The sequence below is a fragment of the Montipora foliosa genome, chromosome 2 (genome assembly GCF_036669935.1).
Source record: "Montipora foliosa isolate CH-2021 chromosome 2, ASM3666993v2, whole genome shotgun sequence".
NCBI lineage: Eukaryota > Metazoa > Cnidaria > Anthozoa > Scleractinia > Acroporidae > Montipora > Montipora foliosa.
This window is the reverse complement of record NC_090870.1, coordinates 11,439,396-11,464,395: the sequence shown is the minus strand read 5'-3', so window position 1 is coordinate 11,464,395 and position 25,000 is coordinate 11,439,396. Positions and strand designations below refer to the sequence as shown.

The window sequence follows — 25,000 nt, the reverse complement described above, 5'->3', positions numbered from 1 at the left end:
GAGATAAAGTTATCTGGGCTATAGGTTGGCCAACACTTCACAATCTGGGTTCAGCAATGGGTTACTCATGAATTTCTCTCCTATTTAGGCTTTCACGAATGTTTTCACTTCGTGACACGTATGTCTTCCTCTAAATATATCTCAGTAAAAAACAGCCGCAATTTTTGTAATATCACGCCCCTGGTGAGTCATGGGTAGTACCAGTCCTTTACACTTACCGGGCGCTGTTGTCGCGCGAGGAAATCAATTTTCCTTACAATCATCAATTTTGGTCCAACATTACGAATAAGTTATGCTCCCAAATCCCTACCGGTATATAACTCCGCTTTCCAAGAGGCCAAGCAAAGAATTCCTCATCAATTTCCATGCATGAAAGAAACATATATTTATATTAAATTTTAAGGCGGGAAGTTGCGGTCGCCTCGCCAACGAACGAATACCACGACATTATGTTTATGAAGTTAGGTAGATTTCACCTATTCTGCGCGCCGGCATATCATTTTCCGGGAGAAGTATTCTAACTGACCGTCGCCGGGACCCAAGGTCTTGATTTGGGTGACATAACGAGCTAACAGTGCCTTCCATTTGTGTCTCAAATCTAAGGAACGTCGAAACACTGCAACAATTCTTTCGTTTTCAACGTAACAGAAAACAGCTTGTATTTTTCTATCGTCCTTTGGTGCGAATTGTAGTCGATCCAAAAACTCTTGGATCGACTACAATACGCACCAAAGAACGATGAGGACATCATGATCTTCAAAACTTAACAATAGAAGTAACGAACACAGTTTACTCACCACGAAAGGATTCAGCATATTCGTTGTACGGGGCGCCTAAACTGGTAAGCCATTCGCCTACTTCCTCTACTGTCCATAGTTGAACATCTGAGCATCCATGAGCAGCCATTGAATTTAAAATAACGCAAGAAACAGGACCTCCAAATATTCAAGACCTTCTCCAAAGACTGGCCGAATGAAAAGGAGTACAAAGAGGGTCATCAAGTTTCTTTATCGCTGTTCAATAATGCATCTTGATTGACGGAGAATTATGTCACCTTTTTGACCAGAAAGTTTTGTCAGAAGACGTAAATACCGCAGCCAATCACATGGCTCGAAGTGACATTTGTAACCGGAACCAAACCTTTTGAATTTCACCGTGCAGCTTACATCTATGCTTGTTACGAAGCAGATTTTTAGGAGCTTAAAAAAACTACCGGTACTGGCTCACATTCGCAGTCGGCATTCACGCCACCCAAATTTTCTTGTCACTTGTGGTAGACCTGGGTACAGCAAGACTTACAAACTCTTTTCAAGTTTTGAATCTCATTTTTGCCGCAACCATCCTGAACTTATTAAGGAAACGGATGAAGGAAAAGAGAACGAAATTCTTTCTCATGATGATTCGGATAATCCGGAACATTCGCCCAGTTCAGAGGGAGAAAGCGACTTAGAGAATGACACGAGAGATACATCTTCGAATGTCTTCGAAACGTTGATATATTCATACTTAAACTAGAGAGTGTAACAAATTGAGCCAGACTGCAATGAGAAGTACGTACAAATAAATAAGCCCTGAGGACAGTTTGTTCGGCCCAGTATATCGTATTTATGAATAGCCATTTATAAGCCCACAACTGTATGAGTTCAAAAAACCAATCTAACATGGTTTAGATTAATCGGCCCTTTACTATTAAAATTGGTGTAAAAGTACACTTTCAACTGTGTAATTTTATCCTTGATAATACCCATAAACTTTTATCCTTTAAAAAGAGTAAAAATACCCTACATATAGAGTAATTTTAGAAGATTTTTTTGGTGTAATAGTTTACACAGTTACATGGTGTAATTTTACATTTTTGCGTTCGTAACATTACACTTTAATTTTTAGTGTGAAAAGTGAGATTTTGAAAGCTTGTCCCATTATTAAGGCTGTATGCAATCTTTTGATTATTGTAACTTGGATTAACATTAAACCAAGTGAAAGACATGTTAATGATCCTATTAAAACCAAGTTGGTATTCAAAATTGTTGCCTAAAGTGATTGCTTTGTGAGTTTCGTAACAAAATTTTCAAGTCTGTTTAAAGGCACATTTTTTACCGAATAGCTAGATAATACTATTTCTCTATCCATATATATGCAATATCATTACATTAAATTTTAAAATACTTCTTGTACATTTTATCATATTGAGATTTATTACTTGTTGACGCCTTCAATAATGTGTCTAATATAGCAACTCGAGTATTTCTCATTTTAACGCTGTTATTTCCCGCTAATATTTCCCCAATTATTAATTCCAATTTTTTGAGTAGTTGCTTTGGATTATTGAAAAATATTACATTTCCACCTATCTGTTTTTTTCTAAGTCCATAACCTTTCATTGTTTTGACTTTATTTTCATAATGTTTAATGTATGCATTCAATGTAACTCTGGCATTATCTATTCTCTTATTTTCCATTTGTCTGGCAGCTTCAGAAATTGAACCTCTTTTAAATTGTTTAGTTATAGCAGCCTTATAACCTTTTAATTGATTTCTTCTCGTTTGGGCATCATTGATAATCTTGTTGAAATATTGTCTGTTTTTTTGTTGTTGTGTCATTTCTGGTTGATTTAGTACCTTTTCAACAGAATCATAATTTTTTAAACCAAAACCAAGATCGTCTAATATTTCATTTTCCATATCATCATCTTCTAAGGTACAATCAACTTCATCTTCTTCATATTCTGGAGGAAGATCTGGTTCTTGAGAAAAGTATTGAGGATCAACATTAATCTGTTTTTTACCTTCCAATATTGATTTTTCATATGTTGGCGGCTTAGGAACAAGTTGTTTTTCTTGCTGTGGTAATACTGGTTCAATAAATCACCGAGATTCATGTCTGGAACCTCATCTTCAATATCTATTCCATAATTAGGAACCTCACCTTTTTTCATTGGTGGTCGCTTTGTTTGAGACATTTTTAAATTGATGGCAATAACATCATCCAGTTTGGTTGTTACTGGTTGAAACACCTTGGTGAAAGATGCTTGACTTGTTTTTTGGCCCAAATCATGCTGTATAATAGCATTTCTTACAGTATTAATTCTATGTCCTAATTCAGATTTATTTTTTGCAAGTTCTTTCCACTTACGTAAAGTCATTTGATTATATTATTTGATTACATAAAAATGGAAAATTGTATATAAAAGATAGCGTTTCACACCGTGTTCAACACTATCTTGTACATGGTGTTGAACATTATGTTATGAAATAATATACCAATATGACATAAATGAGAATACCAAATTACGATTCTACTGATGATGATGTTGAAAATTATAAGCAGTTATATCCTTTTATGCCAAACAGATGTTTTAGGATGTTGATATGTGGACCAAGTGGATCGGGAAAAACACTTTGATGCATATCATTTATAATTTGTTGTACTTTGATAAATTATACCTCTATGCCCAAAACCTAGAGCAATCAAAGTATCAAAATCTATTGAACATGTTCAATCCAATAAGTGATGAGGTTGGTTATGACATTATAGAAGCTAGTAATTAACAGATGATAACCAAAAGCTTGTCATATTTGATGATTTTGTTTGTGAAAAAAACCAAAAGCCTTTGATTGATTATTTTATCAGAGGACGGCATAAAAATTGTAGTGTAATATATTTATCTCAATCATATTATAAGACCCCGAAAGATACCAGATTAAACTGCTCACATTTTTGCATTTATGAATTTCCAAGCAATAATGAAAAATCGCTTATTTGCCGAGAAAACAATATATCAAAAGATGAATATGAAAAAGCAAGACAGGATCCATATTCCTTTATCTATGTTGATAAGCTGTGAAAATTTACAACAAAAAATTTTAATGGACAATTATAATATACACTAATCATATAAATGAGTTATTCAAACGGTTTATTAGAAACAACAAATGCTAAAAAAATTGAAGGACCTCCAGGAGTTGGTTTTTTATTAACTGAAGATGAGGATTATGATATGGATTATAAAAAATTGACAAATTTAAAAGAAGGAACAAAAAATAATCATGCTTTAACCAAAAAACAAGTTAACGATTTAATAGCTGCCAATGGAGGATCAGGTGATTATGTTGATCTTACTGATTATATTAAAAAGGATGCATCCACCGGCGGTTTCACAGCTGATCTCCCTATGAATGATAATAAAATAACTGATTTAAGCGATGGTACTCTTTTACAAGATGCTGTTACTGTTCACCAACTATCCAATACAGCTGCCCTTAAAAGCCGATAAAACACAGGTGAATAATTATCTCAAAAAATCAGGTGATAATGTTTGGAATATTAGACATGGACAATTCAAAAATAACAAATGTTGCACCAGGAGCTCATGGAAGTACTAATGCTCTTACTCATTTACAATTAGAAGCTTTTACTTTGATTTGAATGTTGATGATGGCAAAATAGAGGCTCAAAATCCAATCGATATGAGAAACCAAAGAATCACAAATATTGCTAATCCAACTTTTGGGCAAAAAGATTGTCTTAGTTACAAATTTTGTAGTGATACTTTTTTAAAATCAGGATTCAGTGGCGATATTGATTGTAATGGAAAATATTTATACAATGTAGGTAGTTATACAAATGATGATCAATAGATTACAGGTTTAATAACAAATCAACGATGTATCAGATGTATTTTAAATTTATCACCAGATTCAACCTAAAGTAATATTCAAAGACGATTATATGTTAAGTTTCAAGCTACTTATGACAATAAATCACCATCAAAATTACCAACTTACATCATTATTTATGGACTCAAAGATGTCAAAAAAAATTATATTGCAATGGATATATACGATTATGAAAAGGCTTATGAAATATCGTCTGATGAAAAATTCAAAATGTATATACCCATAAATATGAATGGGCACAGAATCACTAATCTTCAAAATCCAAGGACAAATCAATCGCATGCAATGAGTTACTCACATTTTACCACTAATTATATTAAAGTAAATTTTAGAGGAGATCTTGATTGCTTAGGAAAAAGATTGTTTGTCATTGGCAACTATACAACTAACCAATTGATGACAGGATTAGTATCTAATTCACGATATCTTGGAAAAGATTTAGGTGACATTAATTTAAATGGTTTACGACTTTATAACGTTGGATTTTTCACTAATGCTGATCACAGGATTAGTTCTACGACAAAAGTCATATTCCTCTTATATTTTTGGCACAGTGAAAAACAAATTATTTCTTGTTGAAAATCAAAATATAGTAGCTGATAAAACTTTTATAAAATCTATTACAGTTTATAAATCAAATATTCGTGTTGGTGGTTTTATTTGTATAACAATAGATTCAGATTCTATCGGTGGTGGTCCTTATCTTGCTGAAGTTAAAACAGCTAATAAAATGAAAATAAATGTAAATTATTTATTCGTGAACTTAAGTAAAATTCGTTTAACTGCACATAAAAACACAACACCGTTTATAATTGAATAAAAAACTCTCAACATTTAATGTAATGTAATGTAATAATATAAATATGCCTTTTGTTAAAGATGAAAACGGAGATGATATTGTAGATGAAAATGAAAATAAAATTGAATATACTGTTAAATATTTTGATGATTCTGATTTTTACACTCATAATAAAGAAAAAATGTTACTTAATAGTGGTGATAAAAGATGGAATAAACGACAACCATGCAGTGTCAAAGGGTCAACTCGATCAAGCTATGGACACCCTTAGAACACAACTGCGTAATGAGTTTAAACAGGCTGGTGGTAACAACCGATAATTTATATAAGCAAGGAATATAATGCGTGGCAACAAAACTAAAGACATATTTAATTGGAACCATATCTCGAAGGACTTATCACAGGAGCAAATTGTGTAAAGAAAAGAAATCTATAAATACTATCATAAAAAATACTGGCTGTTCAAAAGTCATAAATTTTACACAACAATCATGGATTTGTCATGTAAAATTGGATCAACCGGATTGGTAGCCATAGGAACAATCACTGGAGCTATTACACTCAATCCTATCGTTTTGGGTGTAATATCAGGTTCTGGTCTTATATTGAGCACATTTACAGAAACAAAAAATTACAAAAGAAAAATAGAGTTGTGTAAATAGGCTAGTTTCGAATTGTGCAGCAACAAAAGAACAGTGTCGAGGTTCAGGGGAATAATTAGCATATTGTATTGTTCAAAACAAAGGAAAATGCAAATTATTCCCCTGAACCTCGACTCTGTTCTTTTGCTGCTGCACAATTCGAAACTAGCCTATTCGCTTACACAACATATGCAAAAATACTTGTCGATTTACGGTCATACCTAACAGGGTTAGAATTCGATGAAGAAAAATTCTTCGATGAAATTCGACTTATCGATCAGAATATTTAATATAATACTGACACGTGTCCATCAGTTTCCACCATAAATGTTGTACAATATAACAAGAAATTTAATTAAGTTGGTCACCTATTAATGATTGGATTTTGTTCCAATACTCCTCATAACATTTCAGAGTTTTGTTAGATTTACAAATCGGTATCAAATGAGGTAAATTCCACACCTCAAAACGTTTGTGTATTATAAATTTGATTGATATTATCCTTCTTCTATCTTGGTTGACTTGAGGTAAAACTGTCTTTATAGATCAAATTTCTGACAAACACGGTTTGTTATAGCTCTTGACATTGTTAATTTGTTTTTGATTGATATATCTGATAATACATTTTGAATATGATATTTTCGTATATAGATTGATTTTTTGTGAATCCTATATTAGTTTCCATGAAAATCAATGTAATTAGTTTTAAACAGCTCGTTACCAATTTGGCCGCAATTAATGCATAGTAAACGGCTATTATCTTCAGTTATATCAGGTTGTTCACAGCAATTACTTTGTTTGTCTGTGTAATAATCAGATATCTGATGTTTACAAAATGGACAATTTATATAATATTGACTTAATTCATCGTGTAATATTTTATTGCAACACATTTATAATAAATAAAAAACAAAGTAATTTTATATAAACATATAGAATGAACAAATAGAATGACTAATTTACAAAATATAAAATAGTACATTGTACATGCTACTTGCGTGCAATTGGGTTGACGGGTGTAAAAACAAAAAAATTATTAAATCAACAAGCAATATACAGTTACGATCGCGAACAGCCTTCTATGTACAAAGTCCTATTAACTAAAATAAGCGGCATGAATGCGCAAAAGTTTGTTCACTACGGCTTTCATTCTCCATATGTCAACGCTTTCCGGCTTCGCGAATGTGTTTTTGAAGTGTGTCAACAGGAAGGAGGCGTGACTGTGATTGGACGAAACGACTGAGACAATGCAGTCATGTCGTAAGACCCAGGAAAATAAAGAAATTTGCGGTTGACAAACGACGGTCCGCCACCCCGGTACGGCTCAGTTTGTTATCAACGGTCGTAACCGTGGCCACTTTGGTGCTAAAGCACCGCCTTCGCACGCTGTTTTGTTGCAATATTCACCGCCTGAAGTTGCTCACTGGACTGCTATTGCGTTGATGGTGGGTTGAGATGAACGTTCAATCTTTGTCAATTGATTCTGATATGGAATTGTGACCGTGGGAATATTTTATCCAGGAATATTTGACTCAAATTGGTGGCAGCTGAGCATTTAGTCCCCAGCCTTAGGATTTTAATATAGCCCTCGACAACCCAGAAATTGAAAAATGGCTCAAATTACCCCGGATCTGGAAAATAACCACTGGAAGCTACCCACAATGGCAATAAGGTTAGGCTTTTTAATTGAGATAGTTTTCATATAATTCTCTTCTTAAGCTTTTTATCGGGATTCCCATACAAATCCTTATATTTTTGTCGGGCATGCTCACACTGAGCTTGGGGTACCTGTGGTTACACATCCGCTTCATTCTGAATAACTGTGTCTTTGACGGAAGTACATACACGAATCGCGTTTTGAATCGAAGACGACGATCTCGACAGGATGGCCGCCTCACTGTTTATAAACTCCAGTAGATATCTGTTGATTTTAATGCTTTTTTCCACTCTGCATTGCCCGAGCCTTTCAGCGGATCTGCTTGATGTACGGTTATTCAGTCAAACGCTCTCTAAATTGGCCACAGACGGACTTGGTGTCTCAGCTTTGCAGGTAACCAACACAATTATTAGTTAACTTGTACTTGCAAAAATTGAACCACCCCACCTTTGGAGCAACTGCAGAATACCCCGCCACATCGAGTATCGTAAGTAGATGGCTACGCGGTACGCGGAAAGAATTAAAGTCAAGATGGCGAAGTATGTTAAGTAGCTGGCTACGCGGTACGCGGAAAGAATTAAAGTCTAGATGGCGGAGTATCTTAAGTAACTGGCTACGCGATACGCGGTAAGTGGATTAGGATCGGTAAAGTGTAATTATCCGATTCAATACTTCCGATTCTTCCTATTCTACGATCCCACCTTAACATCTTTCTGAAAATCTATCTCGTTAAAAAGTGTAGTTAACCGAACCGTAAAATGAAAGCTAAAATTTTAAACGAGTTCTTAGGCTTAATCAGTAAACGAGTGCTATATTCTTCACACGATCTCGTTAAAAAGTCTAGTTAACGGAACCGTCTCCCGTCTATTACCGAATGGTTCTCTTGTCTATTACGCACACGCTTAAAGAACGAACCATACACATATTCGTCCGTTTACTTTTTAGTCAAGTTTTCATGTCCATTTTTAATTCGTGTGGGAAAACGGCGGAACGTTTTAGCTCACTTAAGGTGCTTGGATGCGGTCGAGGTATAACGCGGTTACATGGTATTCATGGGTATTTGTTTTTGCTTAAATGAGTGCTTAGTATTTAACCGAGTGATTCTAGAACTCTAGACATTCTAGAGCCCACAAAGGGTAACATATAACAATTGAGAATTATACTACTTAGAACTCGGAACTCTAGAACTGCGAATTTGACTGACTTAGAACTCTTGAACTGGAACTCTAGTACTTTAATCAGAAGTTTAGAAGTTTGCACATACGACCATTTTACTAGAGCGGTTCTAGAATGATATAGAACTTTGTATAGAGCTCTTCAAACTAGAGCAGTTCTAGAATGCTATAGAACTTTCTAATGTCATCCTTGACCATTCTATATTTCACATATAATCACTATAGAGCTCTTCTAACTAGAACAGTTCTAGAATGCTATAGAACTTTCTAATGTCAAGACCTGCACCTTTATGCTTCTCAAGGTCTCGGTAAAAAGTGTAGTTAACCGAACCATAAAATGAAAGCTAAAATTTTAAGCGAGTGCTTAGGCTTAATCACTGAAACGAGTGCTTAGTAATCAGTAAACGAGTGCTATATTCTTCACACGGTCTCGGTAAAAAGTGTGGTTGACCGAACCGTAAATTGAAAGCTAAAATTTTAAAAGATTGCTTAGGCCTTATCACTGAAACAAGAGCTTAGGGCTAATCAGTAAAAGAGTGCTATATTCATGACACGATCGTGTTAAAACGCATGGTTTAAGCGAACCGTGAAATGAAATCTTAAATTTGTAAAGAATTCTTAGGCCTAATTTCTGAAACGACCGCTTAGAGTTTATCAGGAAACGAGTGCTATATTCTTCACACGATCTCGTTAAAAAGTCTAGTTAACCGAACCGTAAAATGAAGCTAAAATTTTAAAAGATTGCTTAGGCCTAATCACTGAAACAAGCGCTTAGGCCTAATCAGTAAACGAGTGCTATATTCATGACACGATCGTGTTAAAAAGCGTAGTTTAAGCGAACCGTGAAACGAAATCTTAATTTGTAAAGAGTTCTTAGGCCTAATTTCTGAGACGAACGCTTAGAGTTAATCAGGAAACGAGTGCTATATTCTTCACACGATCTCGTTAAAAAGTCTAGTTAACCGAACCGTAAAATGAAAGCTAAAATTTTAATGAGTACTTAGGCCTAATCACTGAAACGAGTGCTGTATTCAGCGCATGATCTCGTTGAAGACCACTGCGTAACTAACATATTCTAGGGGGAGGGGTATTGAACTTAGACAATAGGAATAATCGTAGAATCGAAAGAGTCGTATAATCGGGAAAATCGGAGAATGGAAAAGTTGTGCAGATCGATGAGTCGAAAATAGGAAAACGAAAATATCATTGTGGACACGTTGTTGAAGGCCAATGGGTTTTCGGAGGAATTGGGCAAGATTCCAGGAAATGCTTTATTGACTATTTTATTTGACCGTTAAAATTGCTTTATATTTTGTAATTGGTTCATTTTTGAAAGGGATCGCGGCAACAGACTGCATAGTGATCCATAGTATTCCATGGAATTGATGTATTTAATCATGTAACCAACATAAAATTTGTAAATATGAAATTAAAACGTTATGTTGAAATTTGAAAAGGATGGTTATGAAAGAAGTTCGTGCCGTCAATAAATCCGATGAAGTGCTTTTATAATATCAACCTTTAGAACGAGAACCAGACAATTCTCCGTACGCATCTTGCTTGTGAAGCTGAAGGTTTTCACTTTGTTAATACTGGTGACGCTCTTCCGAGTCCACAGTTCCACGGTCTCTTGTCTGTAGACCATTACTTAGGCTTTGATTCTTAAAGAACGAGGAATGCACAATACTGTGTCTTTATTAATTATCACAGCCTACAGCGTACCGCGTAGCCAGCACATATAACAATGCTGCGCCATTTTGAGATTCATTTCTTTATATAACGCTCTTCCGAGTCCACAGTTCCGCAGTCTCGTGTCTGTCGAATTACTTGGGCTTTGACGCTTTAAGAACGAGGAGTGTAACGGCGTACCGCGTACCCCGTAGCGAGCACGTATAACATTGCCGCGCCATTTTGAAATTTAGTTCATTTGGAATTTAGTTCAAGTGGCGGGGTATTCTACAGTATTGTGCATTCCTATTTCTGGGTACCGCGTAGCCGGCTACGTGGAATATAGTTCGAGTGGCCGGGTATTCTGCAGTTATCGCATCATTTAGCGCGCGCGAGTGATATTTCTTCATTTGTTGTCTTCGATATTCCCTCTGCGAACGAAAATATGAACAATTTTGGCCATGGTTTGTTTGGAAAGTCTCAGTTCCTGTCCTATTTGAGATGGTCCTTTCCATTCTAACCAGCTTTCAATAATTTTCTGCCAAACAAAACTTGGAATTGCCTTTCCTTGCACGGTGAAGCACAGGCGCCCCAAGCTCAGTGTGAGAATGGCCGACAAAAATATAAGGATTTGTATGGGAATCTTGATAAAAAGCTTAAAAGAAGAGAATTACAGGGAAAAAAATCACAATTAAAAAGCCAAACCTTATTACCATTGTGGGTAGCTTCCTTCCTGTGTGGTTATTTTCCAGATCCGATACGATTTTTCAATTTCTGGGTTGTCGACGGTTATAATAAAATCCCAAGGCTGGAGACTAAAGTTTCAGGAGCTACCAATTTGTTTTATAGCCGTAGGTGTGTTTTCTGTAGAACTATTAGCCTACCAAGTTTCAATGGTCTGCGCTGCAAATTGGCAAAGATAGCTCAATTTATATACTTGATGTAATATTGGGTTGAGTGTATGACATCATCAGTCAATCATTTGCATATTTTACACATTTTTCAAACTTAAATATCACCGGAACTAATGCAGGTATTTGCGAACGGTAAACGGCATTTTCATTCTTTCATAAAATTCTTTGTGATACAAAGAATAAAAATTTGATCATAGTGGCACTTTAAGGCTGGAGACTAATTTCTCAGGTGCCACCAATTTGAGTCAAATTATTCCTGGATAAAATATTCCCACGGTCATAATTCCATATCAGAATCAAAGATTGAACTTTCATCTCAACCCACCATCAACGCAATTGCGGTCCAGCGAGCAACTTCAGGCGGTGAATATTGCAACAAAACAGCGTGCGAAGGCGGTGCTTTAGCACCAAAGTGGCCACGGCTTCGACCGTTGATAACAAACTGAGCCGTACCGGGTTGGCGGACCGTCACCGCAAATTTCTTTATTCCCCTAGGTCTCACGACATGATTGCATTGTTTCAGTCGTGTCGTCCAATCACAGTCACGCCTCCTTCCTGTTGACAAACTTCAAAAACACATTCGCGAAGCCGGAAAGCGTTGAAAGATGGGAGAATGAAAGCCGTAGTGAACAAACTTTTGCGCATTCATGCCGCTTTTTTTAGCTAATAGGACTTTGTACGTAGACGGCTGTTCGTTTTCGTAACTGTCTTTAAAGGAATTAACTTTAATTATGCAAATAGAACTTGTCAACCGCAAATTCTTTTATTCGCCTGGGTCGCCCGACTTGAGTGCATTGCCTCAAGCTTTCAAGGAAGTAACATGCAAATATACAAATAAACTTTGTTTTCGTAGGATGTTGCGCTTCGAATAGTTTGTGGTTGCAATTACTGAAGCCATTGAAATTTAATTATTAGCATCTGAGAGAAAACAGTCGTGTCGGGAGACCCAGGGGAATAAAAGAATTTGTGGTTGACAAACAACGGGAATAAGTTTTATTTGCATAATTAATGTTAATTCCTTGAAGACTTGATAAATACAGTTACAATCGCGAACAGCCTTCTACGTACAAAGTCCTATTAACTAAAAAAAGCGGCAAGAATGCGCAAACGTTTGTTCACTACGGCTTTCATTCTCCCATCTTTCAACGCTTTCCGGCTTGTCAACAGGAAGGAGGCGTCACTGTGATTGGACGACACGACTCAATGCAGTCATGTCGTGAGACAGAGGGGAATAAAGAAATTCTCAAGTGTATTAAGGCTTGACCAATCAAATTATTATACATATTTTTAATTGAAGGAAAGCATTTGTCCTTTGTCCGTGAAACTTAGCAGAAAGCTTTTTATCGGTTTATTTAAGTGTAAAGGACAGATTTTTTAAATTTGCTCAATAAGATCTCCACAATGTACTGATAAGTATGAGAAAAAAAAGTTATTCAATAGAGATTTTTCTTCCCCGTGTTTCGCTGTACCAAAACCGTTAAATTTCACTTCCGGTGGGGTGCAAAACCGCGATACCGAATACCGAAAACAGGAGACTGGGAATGATTTTGACGTCATTTTAGGACATTTGCTTTCGCGGAAAACAGATTTCTCAGTCATTGTGAGACTGCGTGTGGAGAATCGTTGGAGTTTTTCCCCAACCTTTTTGGATAAAAACAGCATAAATTGATGAAAAGCTGCGAAATCTTGAATTTAAACGACTGTAAACGGGAACAATGAGTTTTGCATTGACAGCGATATCGAACATTCAGACGTCGAATCAATCGGATCTAGCGTGCACATGATCTAGCGTGCACATGTGCGGAACAGAGCTTGACAAAGATGATGAAGAACTCTACTTTTCTGATCCAGAAGGATCCTATACGGATGCGCTTATTGTAGACGATGAATGTTTAGGAAAATACAACCGAGAAGTGGAACAGAATGAAAGGAGAAACCTGGAGTTGCAAAATCGCTTTGACAGGATCATTGAACCCGCAAATTGGTATTATAGTGTTCGCTCTATTTCTCACCTCGACAACAAACCTCAAGTACACTTTGCCGATAGTCTCCTGCAAGCAGGCTCATCCGTTGAAAATGGCGCGCGCTCAAAACATCCTTTTCCGTTGATAATGGCGAGAGTCGAAATATAAGGGCTTGGTAACTAGTCAAGAGAGGGAGAGCCTGCAGCGATCTCTCTAGTTTTTCAGTATTTACGTTCAGAATCTGAACGTAAATTGCTGATTGGTCAATTCGTGATTGACATCTGTCAATTAAAACAAACCCCAGAGATTTCCATTTCAACTCAACATGGCGAGCGCGATTGCGGAAAGTGTATCTCTTCGACATATATGGCCATCTCATTTTTGTCTTCAAAAGCTTCGAAAGAAATTCGTCTTAAGAAAGAGCAAGACAGCAATAAAGAGTCTTCTCAAGGAAAAGAATGTGTTAGCCGTGCTGCCTACAGGCTTTAGAAAAAGCCTTGTGTTTCAAGTTTTTGCCGTTGTTAGATCGTTACTCTCTGTCGAATCAACTTCTTCAAATGGCAGTGTCCTTGTAGTTTGTCCTCTCAGTCAAGAGTATTATATCCGATCAAATTGAAGAGGCCAGATCGCTTGGATTGACAGCACTGGAAATCGAACGCCCAGGAATCTTTGAAAACCTTGCTCGATTACCGGACATACCGTTTACTTTAGCCGAAACTGTGTGCGCCGATGGTTTCCGAGATGTGATGAGAAAACGACAACGCCGTTCATTACATATTTCATACTAGCACCCCACTATATGTCAAAAACTGGCAGCCGGTATGGATTGTGGAGCCGCCATTTTGATGTCATCAGCGACCACGCAATGTCGGTCCCCCGAGGGGAAGGTACTTGCGTAGAGAGGTGTGTATTGCGAAGGGTCTGTAACCCTGACCCCATATAAGGATGAAGGACATAAAAAACGACACCCAATTTAAGGTCCTAACCCAAAAAATGACTCGCTATTCAAGGGAAAATCAAAAACCAAGAGTAGTGTTAACTGGTGGCCTTAGTTTCGTTTCTGTAACATTGAAAGTTAACGAAAGTTCAGTTCTAACATCATTTGTTTTTCGATACGGACTGCAATTTTAGCTGATACAATTTAGGATCACACCGGGAATAAACAACAGGGGGGAAAAATGATACCCTACTTGTATTTAAGGATCGAGAACCTTGAAAACCTCGTCCTATCCTCGCGGCACATACCCGTATATGACAATACAGTGTCTACTCTCAACTCCGTGTCAGCCCTTCCCCTCCATCTTAACGTGCCATTGTGTTTGTGTGCTTGCGTGGGGAAGACGTCAAAGACAGCGAGAAATAGGATGTTTCAAGGCTGAGTTCGGTAAGAGATGCACCGTTTCGTTCCCAATCGTGTTGGTGACTATTTTTAACTTACCGTTATAAGAGGAATAGAATTTTATGTCAGCGTATCAGTTCCAGTCTTACTGATGTTGTTTTCATGTTTTAAAAATCTGACCACCGGTAGGCCATAGGGTAGGCCATAGAGTAGGCCATGGCCTAGGCCATGGCCTACCCACGTTTTGTCTACACCCCGTGACAAGGATGTGGTACGGAACGTTTTGGAAAAGTTAACTAACTGCTTGCCAAGTTTCATAGGTCCGGGAAAAATGCTTTCCCTTGAAATAACAATATGCACAATAATTAGGCTGGTCAAGCCTTAATACACTTGAGTTTGCGGTTGACAAACGACGGTCCGCCACCCCGGTACGGCTCAGTTTGTTATCAACGGTCGCAACCGTGGCCACTTTGGTGCTAAAGTACCGCCTTCTCACGCTGTTTTGTTGCAATATTCACCGCCTGAATTCGAAGTTGCTCGCTGTACTGCTATTGCGTTGATTGTTGGTTGAGATGAAAGTTCAATCTTTGTCAATTGATTCTGGTATGGAATTGTGACCGTGGGAATATTTTATCCAGGAATATTTGACTCAAATTGGTGGCACCTGAGCATTTAGTCTCCAGCCTTGGGATTTTATTATAACCGTCGACAACCCAAAAATTGAAAAATGGCTCAAATCACCTCGGATCTGGAAAATAACCACACAGGAAGGAAGCTACCCACAATGGCAATTAGGGTCAGGCTTTTTAATTGAGATTTTTTCATATAATTCTCTTCTTAAGCCCAATACCCGGTGCTTCCATCTTTTATATTAACCCTGAGTCAACCCTTTCCCTTATCTGTCTATTTTTAGAAGCACCTCCCACTGGGGCTTTAGTGGATGTTTTTACAATAGCCAATCATAAGAGACCCATGGTCAGGCATTTATTACGTCACATACGTATGTGAAAGATACGGGACAGGGTTGACTCAAGCATACAATACAGATGGAAGATCCGTGAAATGGGCTCTACGTAAAAGATAAAGCCAAGTGGCCCATCATGCCAGAGCTTATCCCGGTTTCTGTTGCATGAAGTGGCTAGGAGAATTTCTACTCCCCCCTGGATGGGATGCTAGTCCATCGCAGGGTTACCCCCTCGCATTAAAGAGGCACTGTGAGAATACTGAAGTCTCTTCCTCACGAACACAACATAATGTTCCCAGTCAAGACGCGACTTATCTGGCCCAGACAAGTGATGATATTCTTTATTCTCGTCACCAGGATACAGTTGAATCCGATCAGTTCTAGAGTGGACTAAATGCAAAAAAAAAATAAAAAATTATTCCACTGGCACATTAACTGCGTTATTCATTATTCCGGCATTTTCAGACCCAATTATTCATTATTCATTTTTTATTTATACTCGTTATTCATTATTCAGCTTCCACCCCTGAAGCTTTGATGCGTATTGAAACTGCTCCCAATTTTAAAAGTGCCTACGGGGGCCAAGTAAGGCACAAATATTTAACAGACATTTTGGTTTACCTATGGTTTACCTATATCATTAACTGGGTACTAGTTTCATAAATGGTACAGTGTACATGCATATTCTTTCTTCCTCGTTTTTCTCTTGGTTCTAAAATGTGCTTCCTGTTAAGTACATGTACATTTTATTTTACGATTCTGCCTTTAAAACCATTCTGTGTAACTTATTAATTAAAGTTAGAAATTTCAAAAAAAAAAAAATGCAATATAATTACAAATATTCGTTTTTTGCCTTTTTTCCTTGTTTTTCTCTACCCTTGATCTAAGAAAGAAGTACTTGATGGCAAATTAGTCGGCGCTGGAGGTATTATATAGGAATATATGTCGTGATTTTAATTTTATTATTGCGTTATATTAGGCCAAAGCTCAGCGGCTCAATTAGCCGTGAAGAGTAAACCGAGTAAAGTTACCTAGTACCATGCTGCGTCATGATTGCTTAAGAAACTACCGTGCTTCAGCGCTTTATTCATCCCGTATTTAATGTACCCTGTTTATATTGCAAGTTCAAATCAAGATTGCTCAACTTCAAAACAGAGGGCCTCTGTCAACTGTCAAAACGCCGTAAAACGGTAACACAAACGTAGGCTATAGCAAGTGCATGACATAAAACAATAAAATGTCTTTAAAATCTGCAATTTTCTCCCCAAGCTTTGTAAAGGTTTTTACGGTTTACATAATACGGCATATATGGACAAAGCTTGTTACTACGATAAAAAAAGGTGGGGGGGGGAAGTAGGGGGTTCTGCTCCGTTACCAGGTCTCCTACTATCAGCTATCGCATTGCCAGTCTATTTCAAATATTTGTTTCCTCTGTTGATTTTGTTTTAATTACATGCCTTAAACTAACTTGAAGCTATATGTCACTGCACTACGTAAAAATGCGCCTTAAAATGTCTCCGAACTAACAACGTAAACCAGGTTTTCCTTTTTTTCATAAATGATCTAGTAAGCGACTGAATGTTACTGTTAACACTTTTTCCCCTTTCTTAGAATTTTTACGGAAACAACTTTTAATCTACCATTTCAGGAGCACTTTGACAAGTTACAGTTTAGAGAGACTGCAGTTGACGGCAGTGTACTCATCCCTAATCTAGCAGCGAGTGTCTCAAACAAGTTCAAAGAGAGGTTTCTTGTTGTACGAAGACTTAAAAGAGCTGTGGAGTCTTCTTGGACAACATCTCCAACAACGACCCCAGCAGAATGCTGTAAGATAGCAAACTCACCGAAACGCCTCGAGTACGATTCAAGGTTTCGTAATAAAGTTGACTTTGCAAGTTTATGCGTTAAGGTTTCAGGGAGCGCTCCTTCGTCTCCACAGTATGTTGCTGATTCCGTACTGAGCGAGATGAGAGATATCATGCAGCAATATCCTGTTATCAAGTGGCAATACTTTGCATCTGAGGAAGGTACCCTAGCGAATTTTCCAGCGTTTGAAGATACGGCAGACTGCAGATCTTATGATCCTCGTTTCAGACCATTTTATGTAGAAACAGCCACACCCGAACCAAAAGACGTGGTTCTTGTTATTGACACAAGTGGATCAATGAGTGACGGGGACCGGATTGACGTGGCTAAGGCGGCTGCTAAAACGGTTTTAAGTACAATGAATCCAAGAGATCGGGTAAGTAAAGTAATCCACGATTGAAAGCTGTGGCGCTTCAAACAATATTTTAACGTTAGTGTTCTCTTATTTTTCGGCTTGACTGCCTGCCTGCTGGACTGACTAACTGACTGACCTACCGTCCGATCGCCCGACCTCCCGACCCGGCCCAACAGACTCACTGACTGACTGACTAGCAGCCTGTTTGCAATTGTCTGGCTGGCTAGCTGCCGGAGTGTCCGACTGATTAACTGGGTGGCTGAGTGATCTCGTATCTGATTATTATTTTTTGTTTTTATCAGATTGCATTGGTGAAATTCAGCAGCGAGGCTGAAACACCAACTGGATACAACAATGATGGGAGAGACTGTCACAGCAAACGTTTGGCGGACGCCACACCGATTAATATAAAATTCTTTAAGGATTTCGTAGATATACTTTTGGCTAGAGGTACGGATTATTATAATTAACTATTCGCTCGCAACAACAGGTTCAAGGAATTAAAAATTAATTAATTCAAGTAAAAAGTGATCATTGATAACCCGAACTCGATGTATCTCAATTTTTAATCTTCATTTCTTTATCCAGAGTTTTGCATGATCGAGTTCACTAGATTCTTATTTCGCGCATCTCGTATTGCTTATAATATGCACCTTTATCAGAGCATATTTCACGTGCTTTGCTGGATATGGAAACGTTGCCGTTGAAAAGACAACTTGATGAGAGGGATGATTGGTATTCGACAACCCTTAAAGACCTTCACCAAAGAATTGTGACGAAAACCATTTGTGAAACTATTTGGAAATCCTAACCTGCGATCAGGCGTACTTTTCTTTAGAAAAGGTACGGTTAGGTATGCCTGATACAATTTCTTTTCGAGTCGACTGCCTTCCACCTGTCAAAAGTGATGTTATCTTGTGTCATGCTATAAATGTGAGCCAATCAGATTTCACCGAAAATGACCTGCACGTTGCGATTCAAGGGAAGACGACGAAAACAAAATAGAACTCCAGCGATAGGGTCTAAAAGTACTCACGAGTGACCACGAGTGACCACGACTGACCACGAGTGACCACGAGTGGGATTTAATCAAAATATCTCCGTTTTGTTGCTATGACGTGACATTCACATCATTTCATCAAATATCGTATCTATTAGAAGGGATACTACTGACGGAACATTTTCCGCGGCATACGTCCGATAATTGAAAAAAAGGCAAAAAAGAAATTTGAAAGAAAAAATGATAACTACATCAAAACGTATGTTTTACTATATCACCATGTTATTTAACTTTTTTAAAACACGCCAAGCGTTAGATTTGAATATTTCCTTCGAGACACCAGGCGACCAACGTTCTGCCACTGTTATCTACTCTTCCTCTACTAGACAACAAAAATTCAACTTCAGAGAGTGAAGTAATGAATTTTTTTAATGGTGGAAAACAATAACTGAAAGTTAATTATTATCAAATAGAATAACAAAGCCTTATAAACCGACAAAATAAGGCCGGAACTTAAGTTGAACTGAGGAACGATCCTTCCTCCTCTTAATGAATATTGTTTCTTAACTCGACGTAAGGTAATGTCATGGAACTAACGAACTGGATCATGTTATCACTTCCGGCTCTCATGCACAGGTGTACAATTACTTCATGTGCCAAACAAACGTACAGGAGAGCGATAAAAAGCTTGTATTTCTAGCTTCTTTGCGGAACATAAGTACATATATGTATTTTTGGAATCATACGGAGAGATTAGGTGTAATTAAAAGTAATAGCATGAATAAAAATATATTTATACGTATTGTTCACGACCCAAAGTATATATAAGCTACGAAAATGGCCGGACTACTACTATGACTCTAGGAGTAGTGAGTTTACGACGCAAAACTCAATGAAGTACTTGTCCAGTTATCTCGTCGGAACACATTTGAAAATTGAATGGAATTTTCCAAAGCTAAGGGTTGATCATTGACATCATTAATTGGGTTGTTAAAATAGAGCCAAATAAAATGGTCATGTGATATTTATGACTATTATTATAATCGTTTTGTTTTAAACTTATATTTAGCGTTTAGTGTTTGGGTTTCCTTTCATTCCATATGCAATCTGCAATGTATAGTCCACACTGCAAGTATTTAAACATCTCCAAAGGAGAGAGAGAGAGAAACGGGGTGGGGCTGGGGAAGGGGGGAGTACGAAGAGTTTTCTTTTTTTTTTCCGGAAGATATTTCAAATCATACGCTAGGCGTTTATACAGTAAATAACTTCAATTTTCGTGAGTAAGTCATTAGTTGATGAAATACTGTGAAAACGACTCCATCTCACTCGTGGTCACTTGTGGTTACTCGTGGTCACTCGTGGTCACTCGTGGTCAATCGCGGTCACTCGTGGTCACTGGTGAGTACTCTTAGACCCTATCGAACTCTTGCTGGAATGTCCACGAAGTCAGACTTTATCCATACAATCAAAGCTACTAGTATTTCTGAAAATACCACTTGACATTTGGTGCACTTTTTATATGTTTAATTAAACCAGCAAAGAACAAAGAATGTCGAGATAAAATCACAGAAGAAGCCGAATCCTTCATTTTATCAGGCGCAATCAACAGTACAGTAAACCTTTAAGTCAAAGATGGCAATAAAAGATGGTAATATCTCCGAGGAAAATGGACTTTGAGAAAGTCTAGTTTTCCATGTGCTACTCAACTAGTATTTTGTAAGTGTCACTAAACCATTGTTCAGTGCCTCCGCCGGTAAACAATGTCTAATTTCTCTGTCAAGCTCGGCTGATTCCGCGAATGTGGCAACACAAAGATCTATTCGGCCCTTTTTGGATTCACGACTTGTTGCTTCCGAATGTATTCCAAAAGACTTACCACAACGATAAACATCTTCGAGTCGGTGGAAGTGGAACGATGAATTTTTTCTGGAATGTTCAGGACTGTGAATCCCGTATACGAAGTACAACTGCAATATCTTCTTTCAGACAAACGATTCTTCGGATGCATTCTCTCTGCTCTTCCTTTAAAGATTTTTGAAAAAAAAAATCTGAAGTCGCGGCAACAGCAGCTGTAAACAGATCCTAAACATCATTCCTGTTCAATTCCTTCTCAGTGGCCATAATATGATCGGATGTTAACTGTAACCAATCGGAGCGAGGCTCCAAGAGCTCAATGGTTTCTCAACCAATCAGAAAAAAAGCCAAATTTTGGCTTTTTTACATGCGATCCGTACAGTAAATGTATCATGCCCCCCTCCCCCAAGATGATAAGTAGGGAGGGAGGTCATGATCGCAGGTTATGGAAATCCTAACTGTATTGTGATGACCAATAACAGTCCTGTCTCGTTATTTTCTTTCAAACAGGAGGTACGAATTATTCCAGAGCATTCGCTTTGGCCTTCGACTTACTGAAGGGCTCATCTCCTGGAAAAGGTCCTTCCAGGAAAAAAGTCATTCTTTTTCTAACAGATGGTGAACCAAACGACGCAGCAGGTGATATTATGCAGATGATAAAAAAGAAGAACGCAGAGCTGAACAATGCAGTCGTCATAATGACTTATGGCATGCTTGCGGACTTACAAATTCTCCAAGATATTGCTAAACAAGATGGGCGTAATTACAGCATCTCAAAAGCACCTGACGTCACTGTAAGTACTGTAACAGCAATGCGAGAAAATCATGTTTCTACTCAATATATTAATACAAGAACTGGAATTCATGCGTAATAGGCAAATATCTGATTACTAAACTGCATTTAAATTGACTGTCAAATTGGGTCAAATTTTTCTTAGTAGGGTTTGAACTGATAATCGCATTTTGACCACAACTAGAGGGCTTTGGTTAAACAAATCTTTACTTCCTCTTTGGAGAGGCCATCTAGCTGAGTGGTTTAGGGCGCTGGATTTAAAATCTTGAGGTCCCTGGTCAAATCCTTTTCCCTACCACTATCAGGATTGTTCAACTCCTCAACCGCGTTTTGTAAATAGGTCAGCGTTTTGTAAATGGTCAGCCTCCCCCCAGTGAGATTTTTAATAGTTTATTTTCTATTTCATTTACAGTGTCCCCAACTAGTAAAACTTTTGCTAAATGCATTTGCCAATGAAATAAAGTTATTTATTATTTTATTATCATTATCAAAGGCTGGAAAATTCACCTATGTTTCAAACACGAATAACCTACGAAGGGACTTGGCAACATACTACGACTTCTTCTCAACAAACACCATCCGTGATGAACCAATCATATCCATTCCTTATGTGGACGCCTTTGGAACAGGTAAGGTACTAAAGGATGTATTAGAATGAACCATTGGGTTTTCGATGATCAGGGAATATACTTCGTGGTCATTCCAAGAAAACCAACTGAAATTACGTAGAAGTTATTCCACTTAAGCTTTACTACATTCTGGTAAGCCTACTTGAGTATTTTGAAGAAATGGTGGCTAATATTTAATAATTATGTCAAAATACTACTTATGATATGGTACACGCTGGAATGACAACATAATATCCATCATATCCTAGACCTAACTCTCAATAACGTAGTTATATATCTGAGTGATAAAATCTTGCTCAAAACCAAATGGTGCAGTTCTTGGGATATATATATACTACAAAGTTACTTGTTGACCTTTTTAACCATGTCACTTAACGATTGGTAGATTCTTCGTCCATTCATTATTTTAAGAAGTCCATTAACAACCGTTTTCTGCCAACAGGTCTGTTAACATCCATAACACTGCCTTGTTATCACCAAGGCAAATTCATCGGTGTTGTTGGCACGGACATAAATATGGCGGACCTTCTTTCTGAAATCATCTACTTTCAGAAGGGCCAATCAAGTTATGCTTTCATGGCCGACAGTTCAGGAAGGACCATGATGCATCCTCTTCTGCCAGCCCCTTCTAATGCCTACGCCGACCCGATTTTTATGGACATCACGGCACTAGAACCTGAACCGGAGTTTTATTCCGTATTTGAATCTATCAAAAAGTAAGAATTCGCATCTCCTTTTAATCTAATATGATAGAAGATACATCTATTGCAAGTATAAGCTGCCTATCAACCTACGTCAGCAAAAATAAAAACGGACGCCTGAAAGTGAGAACGTTCCTCAATTTTAATACCGTAAATTGATTTGCAAGTAGGCATTCGATGAGGCCGCGATCTTTCCAACTTGGGATGCAAAATTCTTTTCAGGGATTAAAATACGACAAATTAATTTATAACAGTTACTTCATTGTTGTTATTTCGACTAATTAATAGTCTAACTCTTAAATAGGTAACTCAAAATAAAGTATTTTCATGTGGCTGTTTCTATTTTTCGTTTTATAAGCGGTGGATCTGGACAGAAGAATATTTCATCAAAACGTTTTCTGGCTAGAGGTGGCCAGGTAAATGAAGGTGTCACTGTTGTGGAGATACCCTCAATCTATTACTGGTTGCCAGTTGAGAAGACCAATTTTACCGTTGGTATTGTGGTAGCAGTTGGCGATAAGGACGAAACACTAGGAATTCAAGCTATTCCTTCTGGTAAATAATGTTAAACACGATCCTGGTTAACGTCAGAACGAGCAGAGTTCTTAAATGGTATTAAATTATTCACCTTTACTATATGGCTTGTGTTTGTAGCCGATATAACGCACCCTCTGAGTGGTTAATTCAAGGGCATTATTCTGCCGTAATGCCCACGGGCCGATTACGGGCTTCTAAAGGCAAGTCAAACAGCCATATGAGAAAAAACGTATTAACCTTGAAAATTCCGTCCGGGAAAATCTCAAGCCTCGGCCTCGCCGTATTGATCTCGCTATCGCCCGGTCAATACGGCAAGGTCTCGGTTTGAGACCTCTCTCTCGGTTACTAAGTAGTTAGTTATGGTCCGTTAACTCTTTCGAAATAAAAAGATTCTGTAGCGTTGTTTTCACCTAGAGATAATATCATGTTTTACAGGTTGATAAAACATCAGTGGAATCAAATATACGAGTTGAATGAAAGGAAATTTCCCAACATCCTCCAACACTCCCCTGAAAAGAGTGGCAACAATGCGCGTTGACGTCACATAACGTGGCAGTTACGTCAGCATTTCCAAAATTCGTCATTTTGGATTGCTTCATTTTTACGTGGCTTCAGAAAACCGCCAAAAATAAACCCTGGAAATTCTGAAAACTAGAAAACTGTCTTACAGAATCAAAACCAACAAAAGATTGATACCTTTGATATAAATGAAAAAGTTACTGCGTGCAATGAAATTTTATCTTAAGTGAAATTCAAAACATTTGGAAAAGTATGTTTGTAAAAATAAAGCTGCCATAGCAACCCTATTTTAGTAAAAAGAGACAAGGTATTTATGTAAAAAAAAGCAATTGTATTCGAGGACTGTGGATAGAAAGTTGTGTACATATATAGATCCGGACACGTGGTAACAAGCTACTTGCAAAGCGACTTAATTTCCCAGATCACCTTCACAAACTCAACTAAATTGTTCTTTTTTTTTCATTGACTCATTCCACAGGCTTCAAGTTCTTGTATCATCGCTTGGACCTGATTAAACCTGATGATCCTTGTGTTCACTTTTCAAGATATGCTTCAAAAGGTCAACAGTAAATGTTAACATTATTACAATTATAATCAGTAAAAGTAGTTCATAAGATGACTAGGTAAAGGATAAGTCTGCATATACGAGCCAAGTGGGCCATCAAGCCGGAGCTTATCGCGGTTTCTGAAGCGTGAAGGCGCTATAGCTAGGAGTATTTCTATTGCTCAATGGATGGGATGCTAGTCGCTTCGCAATTTCTTAACATGACAAGGACAAGTCTAACGTAACTGCGACCAAAATTGAGACTTGTGTCATAGTTTTATGTTTTATGATGTATCGTTTGTTTATCGCATTCTGCTTTAATGAACAAAGTGAAAAGGAACAGTACTTCATCACGGTGGAGTAAAATAGAGTGTTATCTTTTTTAGCGTAAAGGCCAAAAACTCA

At 37.6% G+C, this 25,000-nt stretch overlaps 1 protein-coding gene across 2 annotated transcripts in view; it reads left to right on the top strand.

Moving 5' to 3' along the window:
* The first annotated feature begins 7,930 nt into the window (after nucleotides 1–7,930).
* Nucleotides 7,931–25,000, top strand: part of LOC137989460 (VWFA and cache domain-containing protein 1-like) — a 29,695-nt gene continuing 12,625 nt past the window's right edge. Inside the window, exons 1-8 of one of the 2 annotated variants that reach the window (XM_068835279.1) lie at nucleotides 7,931–8,166; nucleotides 17,446–18,039; nucleotides 18,321–18,468; nucleotides 21,383–21,666; nucleotides 22,159–22,294; nucleotides 22,737–23,010; nucleotides 23,354–23,550; nucleotides 24,530–24,610. In XM_068835279.1, coding sequence (XP_068691380.1) covers nucleotides 8,002–8,166; nucleotides 17,446–18,039; nucleotides 18,321–18,468; nucleotides 21,383–21,666; nucleotides 22,159–22,294; nucleotides 22,737–23,010; nucleotides 23,354–23,550; nucleotides 24,530–24,610 — 1,879 coding nt within the window. In that variant the 5' untranslated portion in view covers nucleotides 7,931–8,001. The remainder of the gene's footprint in view (nucleotides 8,167–17,445; nucleotides 18,040–18,320; nucleotides 18,469–21,382; nucleotides 21,667–22,158; nucleotides 22,295–22,736; nucleotides 23,011–23,353; nucleotides 23,551–24,529; nucleotides 24,611–25,000) is intronic. The other variant, XM_068835285.1, reaches the window with a different exon arrangement.